A 22,492-nucleotide genomic window follows, 5' to 3' on the forward strand; every position below is an offset into this window, starting at 1 on the left:
TCCTTTACTGGAGGCGCAAAAAAAAAAGCGGTCAGAAATGTAAGTTAAAGTAAAAACACTACCTGGCTCAGAGGACACATCTCTGCGAGTATCACCGTTAGTGCAAGAGATGCGCCTAAAATGGGATAGTTCACCCAAAAATTAAATGGTCATCATTTACTCACCCTCATGTCGACTTTCGTTTATCTGCGGAACACAAATGAAGATATTTTTAATGAAATCTGAGAGATATCTGTCCCTTCTTTGACAGTCCAAATGCCACTTTGATGCTTTATAAAATCCATAAAGAGATCGTAAAACTGTTCCATATGAATTGAGTGGTTTAGTCCAAATTTTCTGATGAGACACGATTGCTTTAAATGCTGAACAGATTTAATTTAGGCTTTTTGTGGACGGCCTTATGTCCTGAAGGGGAAAAAGAATACCCATCAACCATAAAATGATACTTTATCTTACATTATCTCTGTTCTATTCAGTGAATGAACACATGGCTAGTGATTGGCCTGAAGCACTTTGTCCATTCCTGGTATGAGCTGAGCGTAACATACTGAAGTCAACAGATTTTTGTTTAAAAAATCAAAGATGATTAAGAGTAGATATGGTATCCACCGTAGAAATCTCTGCATTTACTGCTTGATTTCTGTAACAGGCGATCAAAACAGCCACGCTTTTACTTTAATGACTACAATCTTGCTTTTCCTCTTTGCTGAAACAAACAGCACCCGAGGCCAGTGAAAAGCCTGAGCAGACAATAGATGTGCATCATCAGCAAACTGACAGGTGGTTCTAGTCTTCTGATAAATTGCGAGGTAACGTGGCACTAATGTGCCTTGGGACGGTGTTATGCACAAGCGTGCAGTTTAGATCGTCAGATAGAATCTTACATTACACAGTTTAAACCCCAGATCATTGCTGGATCTGCCACAGAGTTGATTCTTTGATTTCATTCATAGAAATGAAGCTTCCTCAGTACGACTTCCTGTTTAAAAAAGAATAAGGAGAGATTTCCTTTGAGGGGTTGCATGCCGAACACAGTGTACTGCCTCCGCACAATCACAGGAACCATGGGACCAGCTGAGCCCTGCGCCTAGCCACTTCAACAACCCCCTTTTCCTTTCGTCCGTCTGACCCTCAACCGCTTTCTTGTCTGCTTTTTGCATCACACTGAAGTGATTTATTGTTCGCAAAATAAATTCAGGAAGAGATGAGAATTCCAGCTCTCTTTTATCCACATGTAAAACATTTGTGTTTACAGGGCAATAGACAATGACTGGCTTTAATGTTTTAATATTATTTAATAAATGGCACTGTGTATACAAAATTGTTAATGAGAAACAAAAGTAAAAAAAAAAAAAAAAAAAAACAGAGTCAAAATTTTGCGTTACACTAGCCTACTAGCTACACTTTAGCTACACTAGCACTAGCCTCTTTTTGAATGTTTTTAAAAGAATTATCTTATGCTTGCCTAATGTAGGGCTGTCAAAATGGCTGGGAAATTTATTTAGAATTTCTTACTTAAATCATAATAATATTAGAATTATATTAGAATTCTAAAAGACATACTTTGTGTTAGAGGGGCTCATAAGACGGCGCATAACAGTGAGCAAATAAACCAAATCAAGCACCGCATTTTTTATCGAAATTAATTTTGTTGAAATTACATGACTTTGTTTAAAGTACGTAATGTTTTAAACAAACGTTTAAACTGCTGGACCCTCATCATGACATTCTTGAGAAAACATTGGGATGTGAATTCTATAACAGCGGTTTCTTATACAACTTACAAATGACGTCAACAGTTTCGACTTTGATACACCAAAGAGCAAAGAAGCTCCACAAAGCACGTTTAAGATGTTTTGGTGTAAAGCCGCCTTTCCGCTGCTCAACACGACATTCAGGCATGACTGTCGGAATTCGCTGCCTAGTGGCTGTTGCAATGAATTTTCATGGTGCTCGTACACAGCAACATAGGGAGAGAAGCTTGTTCTCGCTGCCTTGTAAATCTTCGCCATTAAAGGGTTAGTTCACCCAAAAACTCTGCAACCATTTACTCACCCTCAAAGACTTTCCCTCATCTTCCGAACACAAATGAAGAAATTTTAAGGAGATCTGAGAGATTTCTGCCCCCAAACAAGTTGGCAAAACTCAAAAAAGTTGAGGTAATCAGTTACATCAAAATTTGTAAGTTAAGAAATTCTCATTTGAAGCAAACAGAACTGGCAGTTTTTTATTTTGTATTCATACGTTTTAATACATTTACCTTAAAGTTATCATCTCAACTTAAAAACATTGGCTAGCTTTAGCTAATTCAATAAATGCTTACTTGCTAGCTGGTAGCACAATGCTTTGATAACATTAGCATATAGACATTGCTGAAAGATTATGGCAATATAGAACATTTCACACATCTGTTATCAAACCAAGCTCTTGCTCCACTCCTCACCATGATGGTAACCCTACAAAACACACACACACACACACACACACACAAAAAACTTTTGCCTTTTGTTCAATGTAATTAATTGAAATAAGCTAAAGTAACATGATTTTTAACATTTTGTTACAACTTATTTTAATTGTTCAATCAACCTAATATATTTAAAACTGAAGTTTACTTAATTAATTTGTGTGAAAACATGAATCATTTTTTGTTGACAACTAACTGGGCAGTGGATCTGTAGTTCCCAGCATGCTTTGCAATTGGAGGGTAAATTTAGGGATTAAAGTGTTATTTTATGTGTTTTTCAGTAAATGGAAAGATGTTGTTAGTCAATGTTAGTGTTTAATGTTCAGTTATGTTAGAAACTTAGAGGACTATCTGTAATGTTTTGAATTTTGTGGTTTCTATTATGCAGAAGAGTGGTGACTGCGTTTAGGCATGGGCACTTAGTATAAATATATGCATTAAACCTCACACTTAAACCTACATAAGTAATATTTTTTGTTACTATGTAAAAAGTGGTTTTAATTTAAATGAACACAAGTATTTAACTTTAATTAGACGTAACTGTAGAGTCTAATTAGCTAAAATTATAATGATGGCAATTTAATTGACAGGACAAAAATTAAACGTATAGTTAACCTGACACCATTTTTTTAGTAGCCTTGACTAAATGAATTTAAGTTCATACAACAAGATTAAAAGAGTACATACAACAAGAGGAAAATAAGGTCTCTCGTAACATAACATAACGTTTTTATCTACAACGTAAATCACACAGCAAATTGAAAATGGTGTTACTTTTATTTTAAAAAATGTATAGCGAATTAGTATAGATTTCGTCGTCATCCCTGCACCACTCTCTAATCTTCAGTACCCCACTCATTTACTCCAGACAAATATTTGTGTTGTGAAATGGGATGATGTGTATACGTGATGTTGTTCTGTCATATTCATGTCATTTAAAAAGTAGCAAAACACTTTTAGTTAATGCCTTATACAGATACAGTTTACAGATTTGATTTTTTTTTAATGGTTTCGTGAAATTATCCATTTGAGTTACATTTGTGTTAACATGTATGTGTGTGCTGCTTAAATATAGACACCAGACAGATGCTGTTTTCTGCAACAGTATCTTTTCTCCTTTCACTTGCACAAAAACAGATTTAGGCTAATATTCCTGAGAAAAAAAACACACACAATGGATGGAATACAAACAATGAATTGTATGCAAGATTTTTTAAGTTTTAAGTAGCATCACTCCTGTTTACTGTATTTTGATCAATTGGTAGACTATAGGCGTGCAGAGAAATCCTTTTTGCTGAGCTCTGGAAACCTTTTACTTTCAGTTCTTCTTTACATGTGACATCAAGAGCTTGATTCAGACACACTCAAGATGTTTAGAGTTCAATCTGGATTGGTTGAAGTCTTGTAGGCCTTTTTTCTCACCCTCCTGTGTTAATTGAAAGCAGCTGTCCTCCACTGTCACGAGGTTACAACTGTGCAGTTTTGGCAGGAGGAGGAACTGGGGCTGAGATTTGTGGGTAACATGGCAGACTAAAGGAAGACATGAAACTGTACAGAATCAGACGCTGTGTTGTGCTTTAACCACATTAGTCAGGCTCTATTAAGCTAATGCTGATCGTCTCTGCTTTATTGCTCCTCAATAAATACAATGGCAATAATTGTTTTATTACTTTTTTTTGATAACAAAAATAAAACGTAAAGTCTTAAAATTACCACAATTAACTCTCAAGCCAGCTCTGGTAACAGATGTGATAGTAAATAATATAAATGACAAAAGGCATGCTTTTACATCTGGAGATTTTAGAATAATTGAAACAAAATACAATTAATAATCATAAAAAGAAATACAACTTATTGGCTTTGGGCATGAGCATTCATGATTAGTGTATAATATACGACAATGACAATAAATAATGCAATAAACATTAACTCACATAAAACAATACAAAATGTAACATAAACATCTTATACATAACCACTGTAAGATTTTAAAGAAATGAATACATTTATTTTATTTATTGAGCACCAAATCAGCATATTAGAATGAAATCTGAAGGATCGTGTGAAACTGAAGAATGGAGTAGTGATGCTACATATTCAGCTTTGCCATCATTTTAAAATACAATTTAAAATAACTGCTTTCTATTTTAATATAATCATATTTCACAATATTACTGTGTGTTTTTGATCAAATAAATGCATCCGTGGTCCGCATAAGAGACGTCTTTCAAAAACATAAAAAAACTTACCAATCCCAAACTTTTGAATGGTAGGCTATATAATGTAAATGGTAACTTTTACAATTAACCAATTATGTTATTGTTCCATTACAATCAGTAGTATTAAAATTAATTTGTTATAATTAAAGGAAACAAACCTTTATAATTTACATTTACTTTATTATATGTTTATAATTATATGGCCTAATTGTTATAATTTAAGAAAACTTGATATTTATGGGAAGTTACTGCCAAGACACTAGCAAAATAAGGTCTTAGCTGTAAACAATAGCATGATTACTGTCTTCCTCTTGGAGAACAATTAAGAGTGTACAGTGAATCTAATACTCTGGGTTATGACAGATGAGCTTACACTATTGTGTAACATGACATCCTCCACGGCATGCTTCCGAATATTACGTTGCCACAACAGAAGGTGCAGACACAGAAACAGGCCCAGCTCGACACACACAGGAAACATTTCAGCAGTGTTTTATTGTCACAAATTATTGTATGATAGTTTTTATGTTGATGTGAACTTGTAGGATCATAAATCCATTCGGACCATAAACATCCACCTGTTATCACTGTTTTTCCCGCATACTTGATATCCTTTCTGATCTTCTGATCTGATCTACAGTAGCAAACACTGACTCAGGTAACTAACACTGACAAAACAGTAAAAAGATAATTAAGGAGGACTATTTCTAGGTGAGGTCACACAACCTGTCTTCGAGTCATTGTTCTGAAACAGTAGTGTGATAGATGTTTGTGTGTGTGAACTGAGCTGGTGTTGTCCTCTCACATTCTCTCTGTCTCAGATAGAGTGCCATGGTCAAAGTTAGTTTACTATTAATAGGGCCTTAACTATTTGTTCACAAGGCCAGCAGTGGACTGCTAAAATTCCCTGGGGAAGTAAATGCCATTTCGGACAGCTGGTTTCATCAGACAGATTGTCAGCTGTTGGCTACTCCTAGACTTGGTCATTACTAGTGTCTACACTCTACAGCAGAGGTGCCCAATCCTGTTCCTGGAGATCTACCTTCCTGCGGAGTTCAGCTCCAACCCTGATCAAACAACTGAACCAGCTAATTAAGATCTTTAGGAGCACTTGATAATTACAGACAGGTGTGTTGGATCAGGTTTAGGGGCAGTCATGACTAATGGTTAGAGAGTCAGACTGGTTACCTGAAGGTTGGTTGTTCAAGTCTCAATACTGGCAGGAAACGACTGAGGTGCCCTTGAGCGAGGCACCTAAAGGCGAGCATACACTGTGCGATGTCTGCGATTTCAGCAAGGAACCTACTCACACTGAACGAGATCGCATGCGATGTAAAGCCAAAGCTCAGGATTTATGTGCTCACACTGTACGGTCCGAACGTCGAGCTGCGACTTGACTGCTCACATTATACGTGTGAAATATGCACGAATCAGCGCGATAAATCCTTGTGCCGGGTTGCGCCTATGGACGATATCATGTAGCCTATCCAGAGATATTGTCAAAACAAGCATCAGCTATCAATATCAAGAAGATTTAGCATTTCCAATTTATATATTAAATTATTAGTAGGCTAGTATTATTGTATTATTATTATTATTATTAGGGAAGGCTACTTTTATTATTAAACTGATAGGCTATTATAATTAAATAGCCACGCAACAATTTGTCAATTCATGACAAATTCATAGCGCATCACCGCATAACCAACGCGCTGTGTGGATAATAAAATATTAGCCTACATAGAAGCTTTACTTCTCCTCATTAAAAATTGTCTAAAACATTTAGGTCGATTACAATGAATTATATACATATAATTAATTATTAACAGTCTATAATATGTCCGAACACTGCAATAATTCATCAATGAAAATTAAAAACAGCTTTATTTCAAAACATTTTTTTTATAAAAGAGGCAAAGTGTACATCGCAGGTGGCTTGGAAGAAGTGGGTAATGGTTAATCCATTTTGCAACACGAACTGGAGGTAAGCAACAGTAATAGCTTTGAACTACAGAACTTAAAGATCTCCCTTTTTTTCTTTTTTCTTTTCTTTTTTTGCTGCGGATGAAACTGTTTTCACGCAGGCGCAGTGAGGGAAACACTGAGTTTAGGGCAATCGGTTCGTAGCTCTGCTTCAACTGTGCGATATAGTCACGAGGGGCGACCAAAATTTCTAACATGCCTGAAATTCATCCGACCATCCGATTGCCGGTCGTGAGAGGTTAATCGCCTCTCGTTTCCCCCTGTACACTGCACGAACACTGCACGACAAAGGACGCACGACAAAGCTGAAAATCGGCCCGACCCGAAAAAGAGTCGCACGAGTCAGAATTCGGCTCAAAATCGGACGAAAATCGCCTTAACCCCCAATCACTCCCCAGGTGCCACAGCAAAAATGGCTGCCCACTGCTCCTTGTGTGTGTGTGTGTGTGTTCACTACCCACTACTCCTAATGTTTGCGCACTAACTTGCTTTCAATGTCTCAGAATGGTTCGATTTGCAGTAAATGTTGCTCCATACAAACTCATCTCTACATCTGCTCTGAGTTTGTATCACATAAACGTGCATTTGGGAATGCAACATATTTCAACCATTTTTCCATGTTGTCAGCAAAAGAGAAGCTTTAAAGTCCCCATGAATCAAAATGGAAGTGTTTTGTCTTTTAGGATGAATATGTTAGCCTTACCGTTATCTATAAGCTAGTGTGCTCCAAAACAATGATAATATTCGCATTTAGAAGATATAAGCATTCAAAACTTAGTCTCTCACTTTCGCCAATATGGATCAGTGATTTTGATGACATCACTCTGCACTTTTTCTGTCCAGTCAAATGTTCTCTAGAATCTGAAGCGTCCCGCCCCCTACGCCCCCTAATAAACGCTGAAGCTTCGGCTAAAATCGGTCACTTGTTCACACATTTACTATTTTCTACATAGTGAATGGCACAGTGCACTATGTAGGGGATAGGGAACGATTCAGACAGTGTATATATGCTTTCCATTGGGGCGAAGGAGTGATGATAGATGATGATAGAGTGGATCATAGGCCAATGTGTTAAGTCGGCGCGGACCACAAAACATATTGGACCCATTTGAATTCTGCACAGAATGCTGTTTTAAAGCGATATGGAGGAGATTAGGAGGAAACTGTGGCTTTACCGAGCTCAACGGCTCTTGCCGAGCTATGAAATAAACAAAACGCTATTGGATATTTTAAAAAAGGGGACGAGCTGCTTGATATGTCCCATCTATGTTTTCCTGTTTCCGTGGAATTTACGTCAACACATTGAATAATGCTGCACGTTTTAATGGCACTTCAGTGGGCCTTTAAGGGCTTGTTGTGTTTTTCCACCAAAATAAAAGCTTAATGGTTTAATGTTTAAAAATGAAGAAATTAAAACAGCCTTAAATATTAGTATTGTAATTTTCTTAGAGTGAAATTGTTTATTATTTTTATTTAAAAATAACAATTATACTAATTTATTATTATTAATATACTGTCACAAAACTTTGGCCAAACTGTGTCTTTAAATAAATATGGGATTCGTTTCTAATGATCTGTTGACTTCTTTTACAGAGCGGAGAAAACAGAGGTCCTCAGTGATGACCTGTTACAGGTGACTGCTTACCTTTCCATCTCTGTCTCCTGTTCTTTGGCTCTTATCCATCTTGCATTAAATGGTGGGAAACTAGTGAGTCACTGGCTTGGGAAAGGTGAACTCCTTTATGTCAAGCAAATCCATTCCATGCAATTTATTTTTGTCACATTAGACAGAATGTTCTCTTCTCAACGGTCAGCATAATGGTTTGCGTCATGAGTCTTTTAATCTCTTTATATGTGAAACTGTCCCCAGTGAAATTGTACAAAGTTTTGTTGCTATGGAAATTGTGCCAAAACAACCTTCTAGAAATCTAGGAACGCGATTCATTATCTGAACTTCCACCGATATTGTGTCCGCTAGCTTTTTTGACAGCTTGTTTATCGCTCTTAGCCGGCTGCGGCTAAAATTATCTCTGAGATGTTTGGACGCATCAAGCGCAAATTATTCTGACATCCCCCCCGTGGCACACACGTTTTTATTCTGGGTTCTGCATGGAGCTCAGGGAGGATCACAGCGGTTTCCCATCACCCCATTCTCAGCTGTCTGGACACCCATGTTACTTCAGGGCTTCTACACTCGTGCCACTCACAGATGCATTCTGGGGACATTTTTGACAATCTTGAGCATCTGGATAGTGGCTCCCTTCCAATTTGAACAGCGTCCAGTTTTTCCCTAATCGCTTGTCCGAACAGGACGTGCCTGCGGTTTTCATTTCGCCAATGACTAATCAGTATTATAGTGGTGTTTCCCCGTATAATATGTTCCAGTACAAAAAAAGTTTATTGTTTCTGTGTTTAGTCTGCCGTTTGCTTGCCAGTTTTTGTCTGTGATGGCAACAGGCAAACATTTAAAGACCTCTCACACCAGATAATCCAAACAACTCCCCTCGAACAGGATCTCCCTCAGCAGAAAAAGCCCGGACAATAACAGTCAGTGATTCCCCTTCTCATGGGGTTCTCATGCCGGAGACGCCTGAGCGGAATGTACGCTTGACCCAGCTGCGTCGGGACGGCTGTGAGGGAATGTTATGACGTAAAGGAGAGGCAGAGAAGTGTGAGGAGGTGCTTATCTCCTCTCCCAGCCTGTGGAATTCCTGAACTGGGCTGTTTTTGGAACATGAGTCAGATTTTTCTCTCTCTCATTCGGATCCTCACTGTTTGTTCAGTCATACCGCTCTCACAGTTCTGAAGTAACATTCTTTTCATGGTTGTTTTTAGGGCTGACATGTGTTCGAGCAGGCCCACCCTGCTCGCATCAAAAAGCTGACATGTCTGTCATGACGTTATTTTTCAAAGTCTTAGACAGTGGACCTCTGGTCTGACAAAACTTACAAGATGACACCCGCACTTTTTTTCTGAACTTATTGCGGGTAGATTGTATAAGCAGCCTAAATAATGAATTAAAAAGTAAATGCCAGTCAAATCCAAAATCAATACAACTGAACATTGTACTTTGATCACATTTTGTCAGGTCTTAGAGTTATACATTATTAATATGATTTATCAGTTTATAAATGTTGGAGCAGTTCATTAATGGCCAGAAGTCGTCAATTCGTTCTAACAGACACAATTGTAAATGCTTTGTATACTGGAAGGGGGTCAAACAATCATATCAAGCTATTTAATTTTATTTTGCAAAATACTTTCTGCTGCAGATGTATTTATTGGTTTAGAATGACTTGTCTTTTAGCAGTGGAATGGAAAATGCTTCAGCTAAAGCAACTTTCAACTTCAACATTGAAATTTTTTTTTTTACAAATTCCAGATAAAAAAACTGATAAATATCCTGAAGAGAAATCCACCAATCAGATTATCATGACATGAAATGTATTGCAAAATATTCATGCAAACATATGACTCGATTTCATTATTCACAATGCTTCATGGGAGTGATATCCGCCATATTACTCCCATGAAGCATTGTGAATAATGAAATCGAGTCATATGTTTGCATGAATATTTTAAAATTATTATTTATAGTTTATACTTGCACAGCTAATGACTATAAATCAGTAGTTTTATATTGTCACTGTCAGTTATGTTTATTTTTACTACATCATTTGTAGTGCTTCATGGGATTGTAGTCATTCCCTCATGATAGACCATTTGTCTTTTTTTCTCTTATTTTCATATATTTTGTCTTCTCATTCATCTCAGAGCTGGTTGGATTGACACATCACTTTTAATTGTATTCTATTTATTTATTAAATTAGTTATTTTTGATTTAAATAATTTATTTTTAATTATTCTACAATTATTTGAAAAAATAAATGTAAAAAATAAAATTGTCTATTAAGATTATGAATGATTATTTGTTCACTCTTTTCGTTTTCTTTTTACTTTGTTAATCTATAGACCCTTTTCATGGACTGTGATGATGCGTTTCTGTCATCAAATCTAGAAAAGTTTTTAATATTTTAGTTTAAAAAAAAGTTATAGCACATTTACAATACTATACTTTGTGTTATGTTACCTTTCTAATACAACAGCTGAGTGACGGCAAATTTGACATCTTTCTCTCTGTATTTTTTTCCCTGTTTTGAAAAGTCGTGGAAATGTTTTTCCAGATTTATTTTCTTTTTAGAGCAAATGCAAAAATTATATTTGCTATCGTCTCCCATTCACGGCTATAGAAGTTTACCCATGACGATGACTTCTTCTCAGAACCTGGAAATGTGAAAAGGGTCCATCATCATTAGCACCCCTTTTTTTATATAACAGATAGAAGTAGAAAAAGAGGGTCTGGCCTGCATCTGTATTTTCTATTTATGGCATCCCAGTGTTGAGCTCACGCATCTAAATCTTAGGCGTCCCAATAGGGCAGATGAGTCACACTTGTCTTCTTTCTGCAACATAACATATCTTTTTCATGCCTCCAAAGGGAGGGGTGTAATAAATCGTGCTTGACCTTACCACACCCTTAAGACTATGCAAAAAATTCTTTTAAGTCCTTCCTATCAGCAACACTTGTTAATTGACACAAACTCCAAGGCTGTAGGGTGAAGGCTATGAGTTTCATCTCACAGAGGCATCCATTGCTTTATTACATAACATGCCTGAGGCACTTTTTACAGGCTGTTTACTTTCACCACAATGCAAGCAGACTTTGCATCGAGCAGTAGCCACGGCTCAATATGAATTGTGGGTTGTTATTGATGTCTTGTTTTATCCTGCACAGATTGAGCGGCGTATGGAGTCGGTGCGAGTCGTTTCGCACAACACGCACAAAAGAATGACTGCGTGTTTGCAGGGGCAGATAGGCACTGATGCTGAGAAGAGACATGTAAGGGCATAACAGTGCTTATGACTGCACAAAATATCAGTCTTCACTTTATATTTGATCTGCTTTGCACGTTGTGTCACAAACTCTCTGTGTTTCTGTCACAGAAAAAGCTTCCACTAACAGCGCTGTCACAGGCCATGCAGGATGGTGGGAGCCAGCTGGGGGAGGAGTCTCTGATTGGGTAATTGGACAACATCAACATTTAAATAGATTTAAATTGATTTCCTCTTAAATCTGGTTCTTTATTGTTAGATTGTTAATGGATAATACAAATGAGATAATTGTTCAAAAGAACACTATAGACATTCAGAGCAGCGCCATGACCGGTATGAAAGCGAGGCTGTGAGGGATAGACTTAATATGTTTTCAATGGCATCCTCTGTAAAAAGCTGTATAAAGCTACTAGATCACTTATAGTTTTCCACTGCTCGTGGTGTCTGGAGTTCTATGTCTACTGAAGTTTCTTGGAAATATATTTTTGCAGTGTTTCGTTGAAAGAACAATTCAAAAGCACATTAAATAACAGTACAACCCTCTGAAGAGATGTATGTCTATCCCTCACAGCCTCACTTTTATTCCCATTAAAAATCAAAGATGGCGCTGTTATGCATAAGGTCTATATAGGCCTATGTCACGAAAAAATTGAAGACCGGAAGTACGTCTTTTAGTAGGGATACGGCTCTTCCGGTTAGCTTTTTACAATGGCGGAGTCCGATAGATACTGCTGGACCAAATCTCTCCGCAACCTGCCTGAAGTCACATATGACGATGTGGTTCGGATGGTAAATGAAAACTCTCAAGTGGAAAAGCGTGAAAGCTGAGGTATGGCTGTCTACGTCCTAACGCAGAGCAACCCAGTGCACTACAACAACAGCGGCGGGCCGTTCGCCAGTAAGGTAAACGTTTCTATGGTAACAGCGAGTTGGACCAATCAGCAGACGTTGCTGCTACGCTTAGGATTGTGGGTAGTGTAGTTTTTTTTATAAGATCGCGGATAAAACATGTTTTTCTTAAAACAAGGTTGATTTCATACGAACTTATAGCTTCTACAGGAGCAAAAACCTTCGTTTCACAACCTCATAGCGCGTGGTCAGTCTACCTCGGATGGTTTAGACATTATGGCTGATAATCTAAATCCTTATCGAGAAATACTGTTGACCGGAAGTTCTGAATCCCTACTACGCGTTCCGGAAGCAGGAAGTGTGACATAGGCCTATTGCTGAGCTTGAGTCACACATTTCAAAAAATCACCACAAGTGCCGGTATATTAGAGGTTTTGTACATGTGTTATTGTGTCAGTGCACTTTTTCATTTCAAAAGTTTGGGGTCAGTAAGATTTTAGGAAATGAATACTTTCATTCAGCAAGGATGCATAAACTGATAAAAAGTGACTAAAGACATTTTATTCCTATTTCAAATAAATGCTGTTCATTTGAACTTTCTATTCATCAATAAATGTTTCACCGTTACCAGGAAAAAATATTAAGCAGCACAACTGTTTTCAACATTCATAATAAAAAAAAAATGTAGGGTACATTTACATGGCAAAGATGTACTAAAAATGGAAAAGTTTTTCCTTTACAATTTTTCGTGTACAGACGACAACGTTGTCAAAATGATCTGTTCACTGATTCACAACAACTATTAAAAAAATCTGTATTATTCATGCCAGGCCAGTAGTTGGCGATGTCACTTTATAAAGTAAAACTACGTGCCTATAGACTGAACACAAAATATGCATGCGCTTGACGTTTTCACAAATTCACATTTTTGTAAGTTAACGGCATCGCTTTCAAAAACTCGCACTTTGAAACCTGTTTTGCTTTTGTGTTTTGAGGCCACCTTTTTGTTTGTCGTGTAAATGAACGGCCAAAACTCATGAAAAGTCTAAGTTTTTAGTTGATAACGGTGTAGTGTAAACGGCCCCATGGAATGATTTCTGAAGACTGGAGTATTGACTGCTGAAAATTCAGCTTTGCCATCACTGAAGTGAATTATATGTCAAAATGTATTAAAACAGAAAACACTTATTTTAAATAATAATAATATTTCACAATATTAGTTTTTACTGTATTTTTTATTTAAAAAAATGCATCCTTTGAGCATAAGAGACTTCTTTAAAAAATCTTACCAACCTGGTAAGTCATACAACCTCAAACTTTGATGGTAGTTTATATTCAGTATCTTCTGTGCAGAAAAATGATGGAGATGTGCGGAGATGCCGAGAACAGACTGGCATCTGAGCTAATGCAGCACGAGGTGATCATTGAGAAGGAGATCTTAGACCCCCTCAATCAGCTAGCAGAGGTACGGACTATGCATGCTAATTTCAAGCCATTCATTGGTTATCGGACATATGATCATAATTATCAATCTGGGCCAGAATTTTAATATCGATGCATACCTAATCCTATTGATTTGTCAGGTGGACATTCCTAACATCCTGAAACAGAGGCGGCAGTTAGCCAAGCTGGTTCTGGACTATGACTCTGCCCGAGCAAGGTGACGTTTCTATCATACATCTAGGTTTCATTATATCATAACTCTAATTTTACCCAGTTCAAAACTGAATCGATTTCTTCATAGGTGGTTGCAGGCAACCAAGTCGATAATCTCAGGAACAAACACACAAGCACTGACAGCCAAAGCAGACTTGCTTAAAGAAGAAGTCGACGAAGCTATGAACAAAATGGAGCTGTGTAAGGTACTGATGTGCAAACAAGCTTAAACATGCCTTACTCCTTATGAGTCGCTTGGTTATGGATTTTACACCAGCGTTTGATAGCAGGGGCTAAAAGTGTGGGGGAGGGGGACGCATCATACACCACCTCTGTTTGGTTCATGAATACTAATTAGATGACAACATTAGCTCAGTTGTTCTAATTGATTTGCTGGAAGGAAAGTAAGTGGGTAGCCATGGGAGGATTGTTCGGCCAAGCACAATTCAATTCTCAAAATATAATGTTTAATATAAATACAAGTGATGCTTTCAGAAGTAGGGGGTGAATCTTGAGATTTTTGCTTTTTCTAAAAGTAATATTACTCTACTGTTTAATTGCTTTTTAGCAAGGATGCATTAAATTGATCAAAAGTAACAGTAAATACATTTGTAATGTTACCAAAGATTAATATTTCATATTAATTCTTTTATTACCGACCTTTTGAACGGTAGTGTAGGTGTATATTTTATAAGTGATTATACCATGGTCTGGGTGAATACTCGATTCTGATTGGCTGCAGGGTGTCCATTAAAAAGTGATAGAGGACACCTAGTAAAGGAGTTCTGGTGAAACTGACCGTTTACCGTTCGAAATTAATAAATAAATGCGCTGGCTACACCAGCTGTGAGTAACCATAGCAACAGGCAGTAAACTGAAGGGTTCTACGAGCTGAGCGGACTATAAATATCTCCGGTTGCTAAATAAACCGTCAGGCGTAACCAGGGAAACCAAGTTATTGTTTGTAAAAACTTTAGATTTCGATTGTAAAACTAATTAAAATATAAACTAATGTTTTAAAAATGTGTTATTTGGCAAGTGATGGTATAAGCTGGTTAATGCCCTTCGAGGTGTCCATTGTCAGGTATTAATGGACTTCACTCCTCGCCGTCGTCCATTAATACCTGACAATGGACACCTCGTCGGGCATTAACCCTTACATATTCAACATCCATTTTCGTTTTTATTAAAACCTTGATTTCTGAAGTCTGTTCAATGAAAACCGTGGCTCTTAGCCCACAATTTTTTTCTTTGTTAAATGGCGAATATGAGATTTCTTATCACAAATCAGTGTCAAATAAGACTAGACATCAATCTGCTAAATCCAAAATTCATCTGGCGGCGGCTGAACCATCAAGCTGTTAGTCAGCCATATGATGACTGATTTATGATGCAGCGGTTGTTATAACTGCAAAAATCTGATGTGTAATCATAGAGAATTTTTTCTTTCTGACTGAGTAGTCATTTTTGGTAAGTGGAGACATGAAATAAGGTCTCAAACCTGCATCGCCCGCATGAGCAATTAAGGCTCAGCGTGTGTGTTCCTGTACAGTACAGATTGATTGCCAGGGAACGCATTACTGATACAATGTATAGCTTGAGTACAAGTCAATTTGAATAAAAGTATCTGCCAAATGCATAATGGATTGTGTCAAGAGCATGTGGTTAAACACTTCGCTTGTTTCCTGTAATAACCAATTTGAATCTGCACAGTCAGAATCATACCAATAGTTTCAATCATGTCCATTTTTTTTAAGGATCAACTTTCAGCAGACATGTACAATTTCTTCTCAAAGGAGGCAGACTATGCCCGCTACTATGTAATGGTAAGAAGCGTTTTGTTTTTCATCCATGGGTTCAATAACTCAGTTGCTATGTATATTCATGTTCAGTTCCACAGTCCCATTGTTCATTCTGCTGTGCGTCTCTCCTCGATGTCTTCTCTGTTCTCAGTTATTAGAGGCACAAGCTGATTACCACAGAAAATCTCTCACCTTGCTCGAGAGCGTCCTGCCAACCATTCAAGCCCAACAAGGTGACGGCACAGTTTCTTATTGCTGTGTAACTGAAATAACTACTAATGAAACCTAATTCAGTGACCAGTAGGCATCTGCAAAACTACATATTTTCAGAATCGAGGACTAGTTGTCTAATTATAGTTCAAAACAGAATTTTTTTGTCAACATATTCACATGTTGCTCCTGACCTGTATGACTTTTTGTTGTGTAGAACATTGAACAAGTTATATTAAAGAAGGTTTCTACTACATTTGTCCATGTAATTAAAAGTGAATGGGGTCCAAAATCAACATCAAAAAAAATTATCGAAATTTTGAAAAGACAATTTTCAAAATATCTTTTATGTTCTGCAGAAGAAAGGGTGTCATACTAGTTTGGAATGAAATGACGGTGAGTAAATGATGACGCAACTTTAATTTTTGAGTCCCTTTAAGGAAGCCTTGTGTAATTAAAGGGATAATGAAAGTTCTGTCATCATTTACTCACCCTCATGTCATTCTGAACCTATATGCATTTCTTTCTTCTGCTGAACACAAAAGGAGATATGTGAAGAATGTTGAAAACCTAACAGTTTTGGTTCCCATCGACTTCTTACAATGGAAGTCGATGGTAACCAGATCTGTTTAGTTACCAACATTCTTTAAAATGTGTTCCACAGAAGAAAGTCATACAGGTTTGAGGGTGAGTAAATGATGACAGAATTTACATTTTTGGGTGAACTCTGTTTACACTGGTTTCGTAAAAAGACGTCAATCTTAAGAGAGACGATTTTTTCCACGTTTGAAAGACATACAAATACAAGCACACTAATTAAAGCGCTACTGCTGAAAAATATTGTAGGAAAATGTAGATAAACTATTAAACTGAGTAATCAGCTAGTTGGTTGTTACATGAGTTTTGGACATCGTGACCTTCCATAGTGACTAATGTAGATATATCAAACGGAAACCATGTGAATTTAGCCTGATGATGTGTTCCAGTGTTTTTCTGTGCAGTCCTCAGAGGCGCTTAATTGTTTTCGTTCTCATTTGTGCCCATAAATCTGGCACTTGAGTGCTCTAAATTGTTGTGATGGTTTCCTGCGAGCAAACGTGAGGCAAACTGACTTGATGTCCCAGCATGTGGCCCATGAGTAATATTTCTCACATCTCACCCACCTAGTTCATCGAAGTGGACTTAACTGCAGGATGTAGTATTTAGTGTCGCATGAATCACAGATGAATGCTCCCTCTGTAATTGACATCTTTTACTTTAATAAAGAGATGCTTTCAATTAATTGATGCTGCTAGTAACTAGTTATTTCTGTTTTCCTGACAGATTCGTGGACTGAGAAGCCAGCGTTTGGAACTGCTCTGGACGAACACCTGAAGCGCAGTGGCAGAGAGATCGCACTGCCTATAGAGGCCTGCGTCATGATGCTGCTGGAGACTGGAATGAAAGAGGAGGTACGGCACGACCGAAGCAAACAATGCATCAGTCATACAAATCAAAACCTCTTTGGGCGTTCAAAACTGTCAGGATTTACAGTACTAAAGACACGCAGTGAAAAATTAGCGCTTAAAAGGCAATGGGCGAGAGTATTTAAATGAGTCATGCAAGGTGATTCACTAAGGCCCCTAATTTAATAACATATGATTGTTGCGACGGAAGCGAATCAATCATAACTAACCTTAGCTGGAAAATAACTTCACTAAAGAACCGCTATAAAACCAAAACAATCTCTGTTACCATAAATTATATGTTTATCTCTGTAAAGCTGCTTTGAAACAATCTACAATGTTAAAAGCGCTATATAAATGAAGATGACTTGACTTGACTAAGGTTTGCGCTAGTCAATTTACTGGTATTTGTGCCATTATTTACTGGCCCAAAAAAAGCATGTCTTAAACCAGACGCTAATTTGCGCTGCTCTTGGTAGATTGCGTTGGTCATTATGGAAATGATCCGGCTGTGTCTGTGTTCTTTCATTTGCGCATTGTCAGTAGATCACGCACATATGCACTTTTCCCATAGGCTCCTATAGGCACTTTTTTGGAATTGCACACTCATGCTAATTTATCCTGTTTACTAAATCTGGCCCAAGAAGTTTATATCAGTGGTACCATTTTCATAATTGTGACCGCACAGTCAGTTTACAATGTTTACCATTGTAACAGATGTTTACATCTACCAATGTCTTTACACAGTGTAGAGAGAGAGAGAGAGAGAGAGAGAGAGAGAGAGAGAGAGAGAGAGAGAGAGTAAGTGAGTATCTTATGTAAATATAATTACTGTAGTAATTGTTATTTGGAATTACTGAAAAACTCTGCACAGCTCTGTTTAGATTGATTTTAATAACTTTAATGTACTTGAAATGTGCATGAAGCACTAGGAAAATACAAGTATTGTATCGGCAGATACTCGGCATTCGATGACTCGGATCGTAGGCACAAAAAACTTGATTGGGACATCCCTAATTGATCTACCACAGAAATATTTTCCAGGCTGTTCAAGGCATATCGGCAAATGCTTTTCGTTTTGTATTGAACCACAATAGAAGTATTGTTCAACTTTTACATGTGTCCACATTGTACTGACACATAAAAAAGGCTTAATTATCATGTTACTGCAACTTTAAAATAAACATTTAATAGTATGTTAGAAGATGAATTTGGGTCTTGGCTTTCTAATAGTCTTAATATACCTGAAAATATGCTCTTTAATTTCATCATTCTCCAGGGTCTTTTCAGAATAGCTGCAGGAGCCTCTAAACTGAAGAAGCTGAAGGCAGCTCTGGATTGCTCCACCTCACAGCTGGAGGAGTTTTACTCCGACCCACATGCCGTTGCTGGTACAGCCTGTTTTGTTGTATATGTACAAGTAACGTGTCATTCGCACTTAATGAATGTTAATTTGGAATCGTACTCTCCTGGTTTAAGGGGCATTAAAGTCGTATCTCAGAGAGCTGCCTGAACCTTTGATGACTTACCAGATGTATGATGAGTGGATACAGGCATCCAAGTGAGCCATCTTGCAGTACTTTACATAAAGGTTTAAAGGAATCATGTTTGTGTTGCTAATTACTGTGCTTTTACTTTAAGTGTCTCTGACCCAGACAAGCGGTTACAGGCTTTGTGGGTTACCTGCGATCAGTTACCAAAAAACAACAAGGCAAACTTCAGGTAGGTTTCAGTTAAATCTGAATGTGAATTGTAATAATTTTGTGCAAAGTTCTGGGGTTCTATGTATAAAACTGCACAGATTTTATCTTAAAATGGGATTGCACAAATGTTTTTAGATTGATTGATTGATTAAAGTTTTATTGTAAATCATTTGCATATTATTTCCATATGCATATTGCCACCCAGACACATGATACTACGCAGTTTAGAAACTAGGATCTAGGAAATAAGATATTATTTATATTAAAAATAAATATTATTAAATTAAAAATAAATAAAATAATAAATAAGAGTAAATAAAGTAACTACTAAATAGTTAATATCTTTTTTTCCCTGTAAAATATTAAGACTTAATATTTAAGAATGTATCTTGAATATAATCGTTGTCGGGCAGAACCCTCAAATGTCCAAAACCGCACTGTTTCTGGGAAAGTACAGTACACATCATAATACAGAGGTGCTGCAACAATGTAAAATATGTGAACAAATAATGTTTGTTCTATTCTATTAGACCTCAAAAACAAAATCCAAACTTTGAAAAGGGCATGAAAGGTCCCCTTTAAGACAGTACTTAACACAAATGCTAGACTAAGACACTCTTCTCCGCTCCTTATTCAAACAACCAGTGCTTTATTTACAGTACCTTTGCATTGCAAGCAAGCAGAGACATCCGAACTCCATGCGGCACTTCATTCACTAAAGAAGCGCTTAGAGTTAAGAGGTTTGACTGACAGTTTAAAAATCCAATAGAGTTTAGTCACAATCTCTTTTAAATGCTTTTCATTGGTTAGAAGTATGAAAAACCCACACACAGACATAAAGGGTGATCAATAATGACTTAAAAGAAATAAAAACATGGTGAAAACCTATTATTTTTTATAATATTTAGATATATATAAAACATTTATATATATATATATATATATATATATATATATATATATATATATATATATATATATATATATATATATATATATATATATATACACACACACATACTTATTTATTTAATAATAATAATTATTATTATTATTATTATTATTATTATTTTTTTATTCTAGTGTATAAACAAAAATGTTCTGGCACCAGCAGATCACTGAAATAACTTTTTTTTTATTATAATTTAAGACCATGTGTGCAAAGTTTATTTTCTTTAGAATCCCGCTTTCCCGTTTACTACAACAACAGAGGAGTTCCAGATGGTGATTAAAAATTGTTTTTAAATTGCATTCTTCTGATTCGGGAATTTGCTCTGTTTTGCAGATACCTTATTAAGTTCCTTGCAAAGCTCGCACAGGAAAGCGACATTAACAAGATGACCCCCAGCAACATAGCCATTGTCCTTGGACCCAATCTACTGTGGGCCAAAACCGAGGGGTCAGAATATTCTGAAACATCCAGCAAACACGCTAACTTATTTAATTGTGCCTTTTTCTGAACTCTCTTCTGTTTACCCACAGGAGTCTAGCAGAAATGGCTGCTGCAACCTCTGTCCATGTGGTTACTATTATTGAACCCATCATTCAGCATGCAGATTGGTTTTTCCCTGAAGGTAGGGGCCATAAAGCTTTAAATATATGGTGTTTTCCAATGAAAAAAAGTATTGCTATCAGTTTTAAGATTAACCTGTTTCTTGTTATTCCTTCAGATGTGGATTTTAATGTATCCGGCATGTTTTCGATGCCCGCACCACTTCCAAACAACGTCAACCACCTGACCCCACCAGATTATGACTCTGGCACCATAGAGAGGAAGAGACCTGGCAGCATGGTGGGCCCAGATGGTGAATTGCCCCGGAGAGACAGGTACCACACAAATTTCACACACATTTTTTATTAACAGTTTGATTGCCTGAATCACACTGGTTATTTTCTCTTGCTTCACAAAGATATGCAATTAAATTGAATTTAGATTGATCAATTCACTTTAATTGAGCAATTAAAACAGCGGATTAGATTACATTCACCATTAACCTCTGGGGTATTGTCAGTTCTACTGATAAATCTCTTGCTTTTCCCTTTTAACCCTGCAGTATGTGTGATGTGAGTGGGGTTTCTACCAATGCAGATTACCCTCTTGGTTTCTGTGGTGTCGCTCTCCTGGGAACTTATTAGCACTAGTGGTGTCTTTGCTGTCTTTTCTTTCTGTAGCTCTGCTAATAAATTAATGGACCACAATCCTCGTAGAGGCAATACTGTACCTAGAAAGCAGCACGCTTCACCTGGCTTCCAGCCCCCGCTGCCCCCAGTGGAGGCTGCAGGTAGTGCAGGGGGTCAGTCTATGACTGAACTCTTGCTCCAGCAGCCTGCACATGCGGGCATGGGCTTAGAGAGCTGCCAGCCCGGGCTGGCGCTGGGGATGGCCGCCCTGGCAGCAGCACAGCAGCTTCTAGCTCAGCATACTGAGGAGATCAGGTAAGACTCCTGCAATGTGCCGGACCAGTGCAATGCATTAATGAATCAGCCAAGCATGCACATGGAGATGCTGTGGAGGGACAAAACGAGTCTTTTAACTCTCTTGCTTTTCAGTAACCGATGGCAATTAGCTATGATTGATAGGTGTCTGATAACAGGGGAGTTCATGAGATAAAGCAAGTAGTATTCGACTGGTCATGTGATCTAATCGTGTCTGTCCCCATTCTCTTACTCCATTTAAAACAAAACAGCTTTTATTAGGCTACACTGTCTTGACAGATAAAATAAGCAAAAATTAATTTTAAATGTTTGACTTAAAGGGTTAGTTCACCCAAAAATTCTGTCATTAATGACTCACCCTCATGTCGTTCCAAGCCCCTAAGACCTCCGTTCATCTTCGGAACACAGTTTAAGATATTTTAGATTTAGTCCGAGAGCTTTCTGTTCCTCCATTGAAAGTCAATGGACGGCATACTGTCCATGTCCAGAAAGGCAGTACAGACATCATCAAAGTAGTCCATGTGACATCAGTGGCTCAATGTTAAGTTTATCAAGCGGCGAGAATACTTTGTGCGCAAAAGGTAAACAAAAATAACGACTTTATTCCACTATTCATTTCCTTCTCTCTGGGCCTCGAGTGAGTTCAAGTAGTGTTTTTTGCATAGCGCGTCTGTGTTGTACGTCACACGCATCACACATGACCAGCATTGGCCAATAGTGAACCTACATGTGACGTACAACACAGACGCGCTGCGCAAAAACACTACGTGAAATAGCTCAAGGACCAGAGAAAATATATCTTAAACTGTGTTCCGAAGATGAACGGAGG

The 22,492-nt window shown here is 37.4% G+C and overlaps 1 protein-coding gene across 3 annotated transcripts in view; it reads left to right on the plus strand.

The window, feature by feature from the left end:
- Positions 1–22,492, plus strand: part of arhgap17a (Rho GTPase activating protein 17a) — a 56,634-nt gene that overhangs the window by 5,208 nt on the left and 28,934 nt on the right. For 2 of the 3 annotated variants that reach the window (XM_081392774.1, XM_081392773.1), the window contains exons 2-17: positions 8,263–8,302; positions 11,465–11,569; positions 11,674–11,750; positions 13,765–13,876; positions 13,995–14,071; positions 14,156–14,273; positions 15,825–15,893; positions 16,021–16,102; positions 17,403–17,530; positions 18,804–18,915; positions 19,004–19,085; positions 19,166–19,246; positions 20,513–20,626; positions 20,710–20,801; positions 20,898–21,054; positions 21,400–21,663. In XM_081392774.1, coding sequence (XP_081248900.1) covers positions 8,263–8,302; positions 11,465–11,569; positions 11,674–11,750; positions 13,765–13,876; positions 13,995–14,071; positions 14,156–14,273; positions 15,825–15,893; positions 16,021–16,102; positions 17,403–17,530; positions 18,804–18,915; positions 19,004–19,085; positions 19,166–19,246; positions 20,513–20,626; positions 20,710–20,801; positions 20,898–21,054; positions 21,400–21,663 — 1,710 coding nt within the window. The remainder of the gene's footprint in view (positions 1–8,262; positions 8,303–11,464; positions 11,570–11,673; positions 11,751–13,764; positions 13,877–13,994; positions 14,072–14,155; positions 14,274–15,824; positions 15,894–16,020; positions 16,103–17,402; positions 17,531–18,803; positions 18,916–19,003; positions 19,086–19,165; positions 19,247–20,512; positions 20,627–20,709; positions 20,802–20,897; positions 21,055–21,399; positions 21,664–22,492) is intronic. The other variant, XM_081392775.1, reaches the window with a different exon arrangement.

Source organism: Scardinius erythrophthalmus, assembly GCF_964197995.2.
Source record: "Scardinius erythrophthalmus genome assembly, chromosome: 18".
Lineage (NCBI taxonomy): Eukaryota > Metazoa > Chordata > Actinopteri > Cypriniformes > Leuciscidae > Scardinius > Scardinius erythrophthalmus.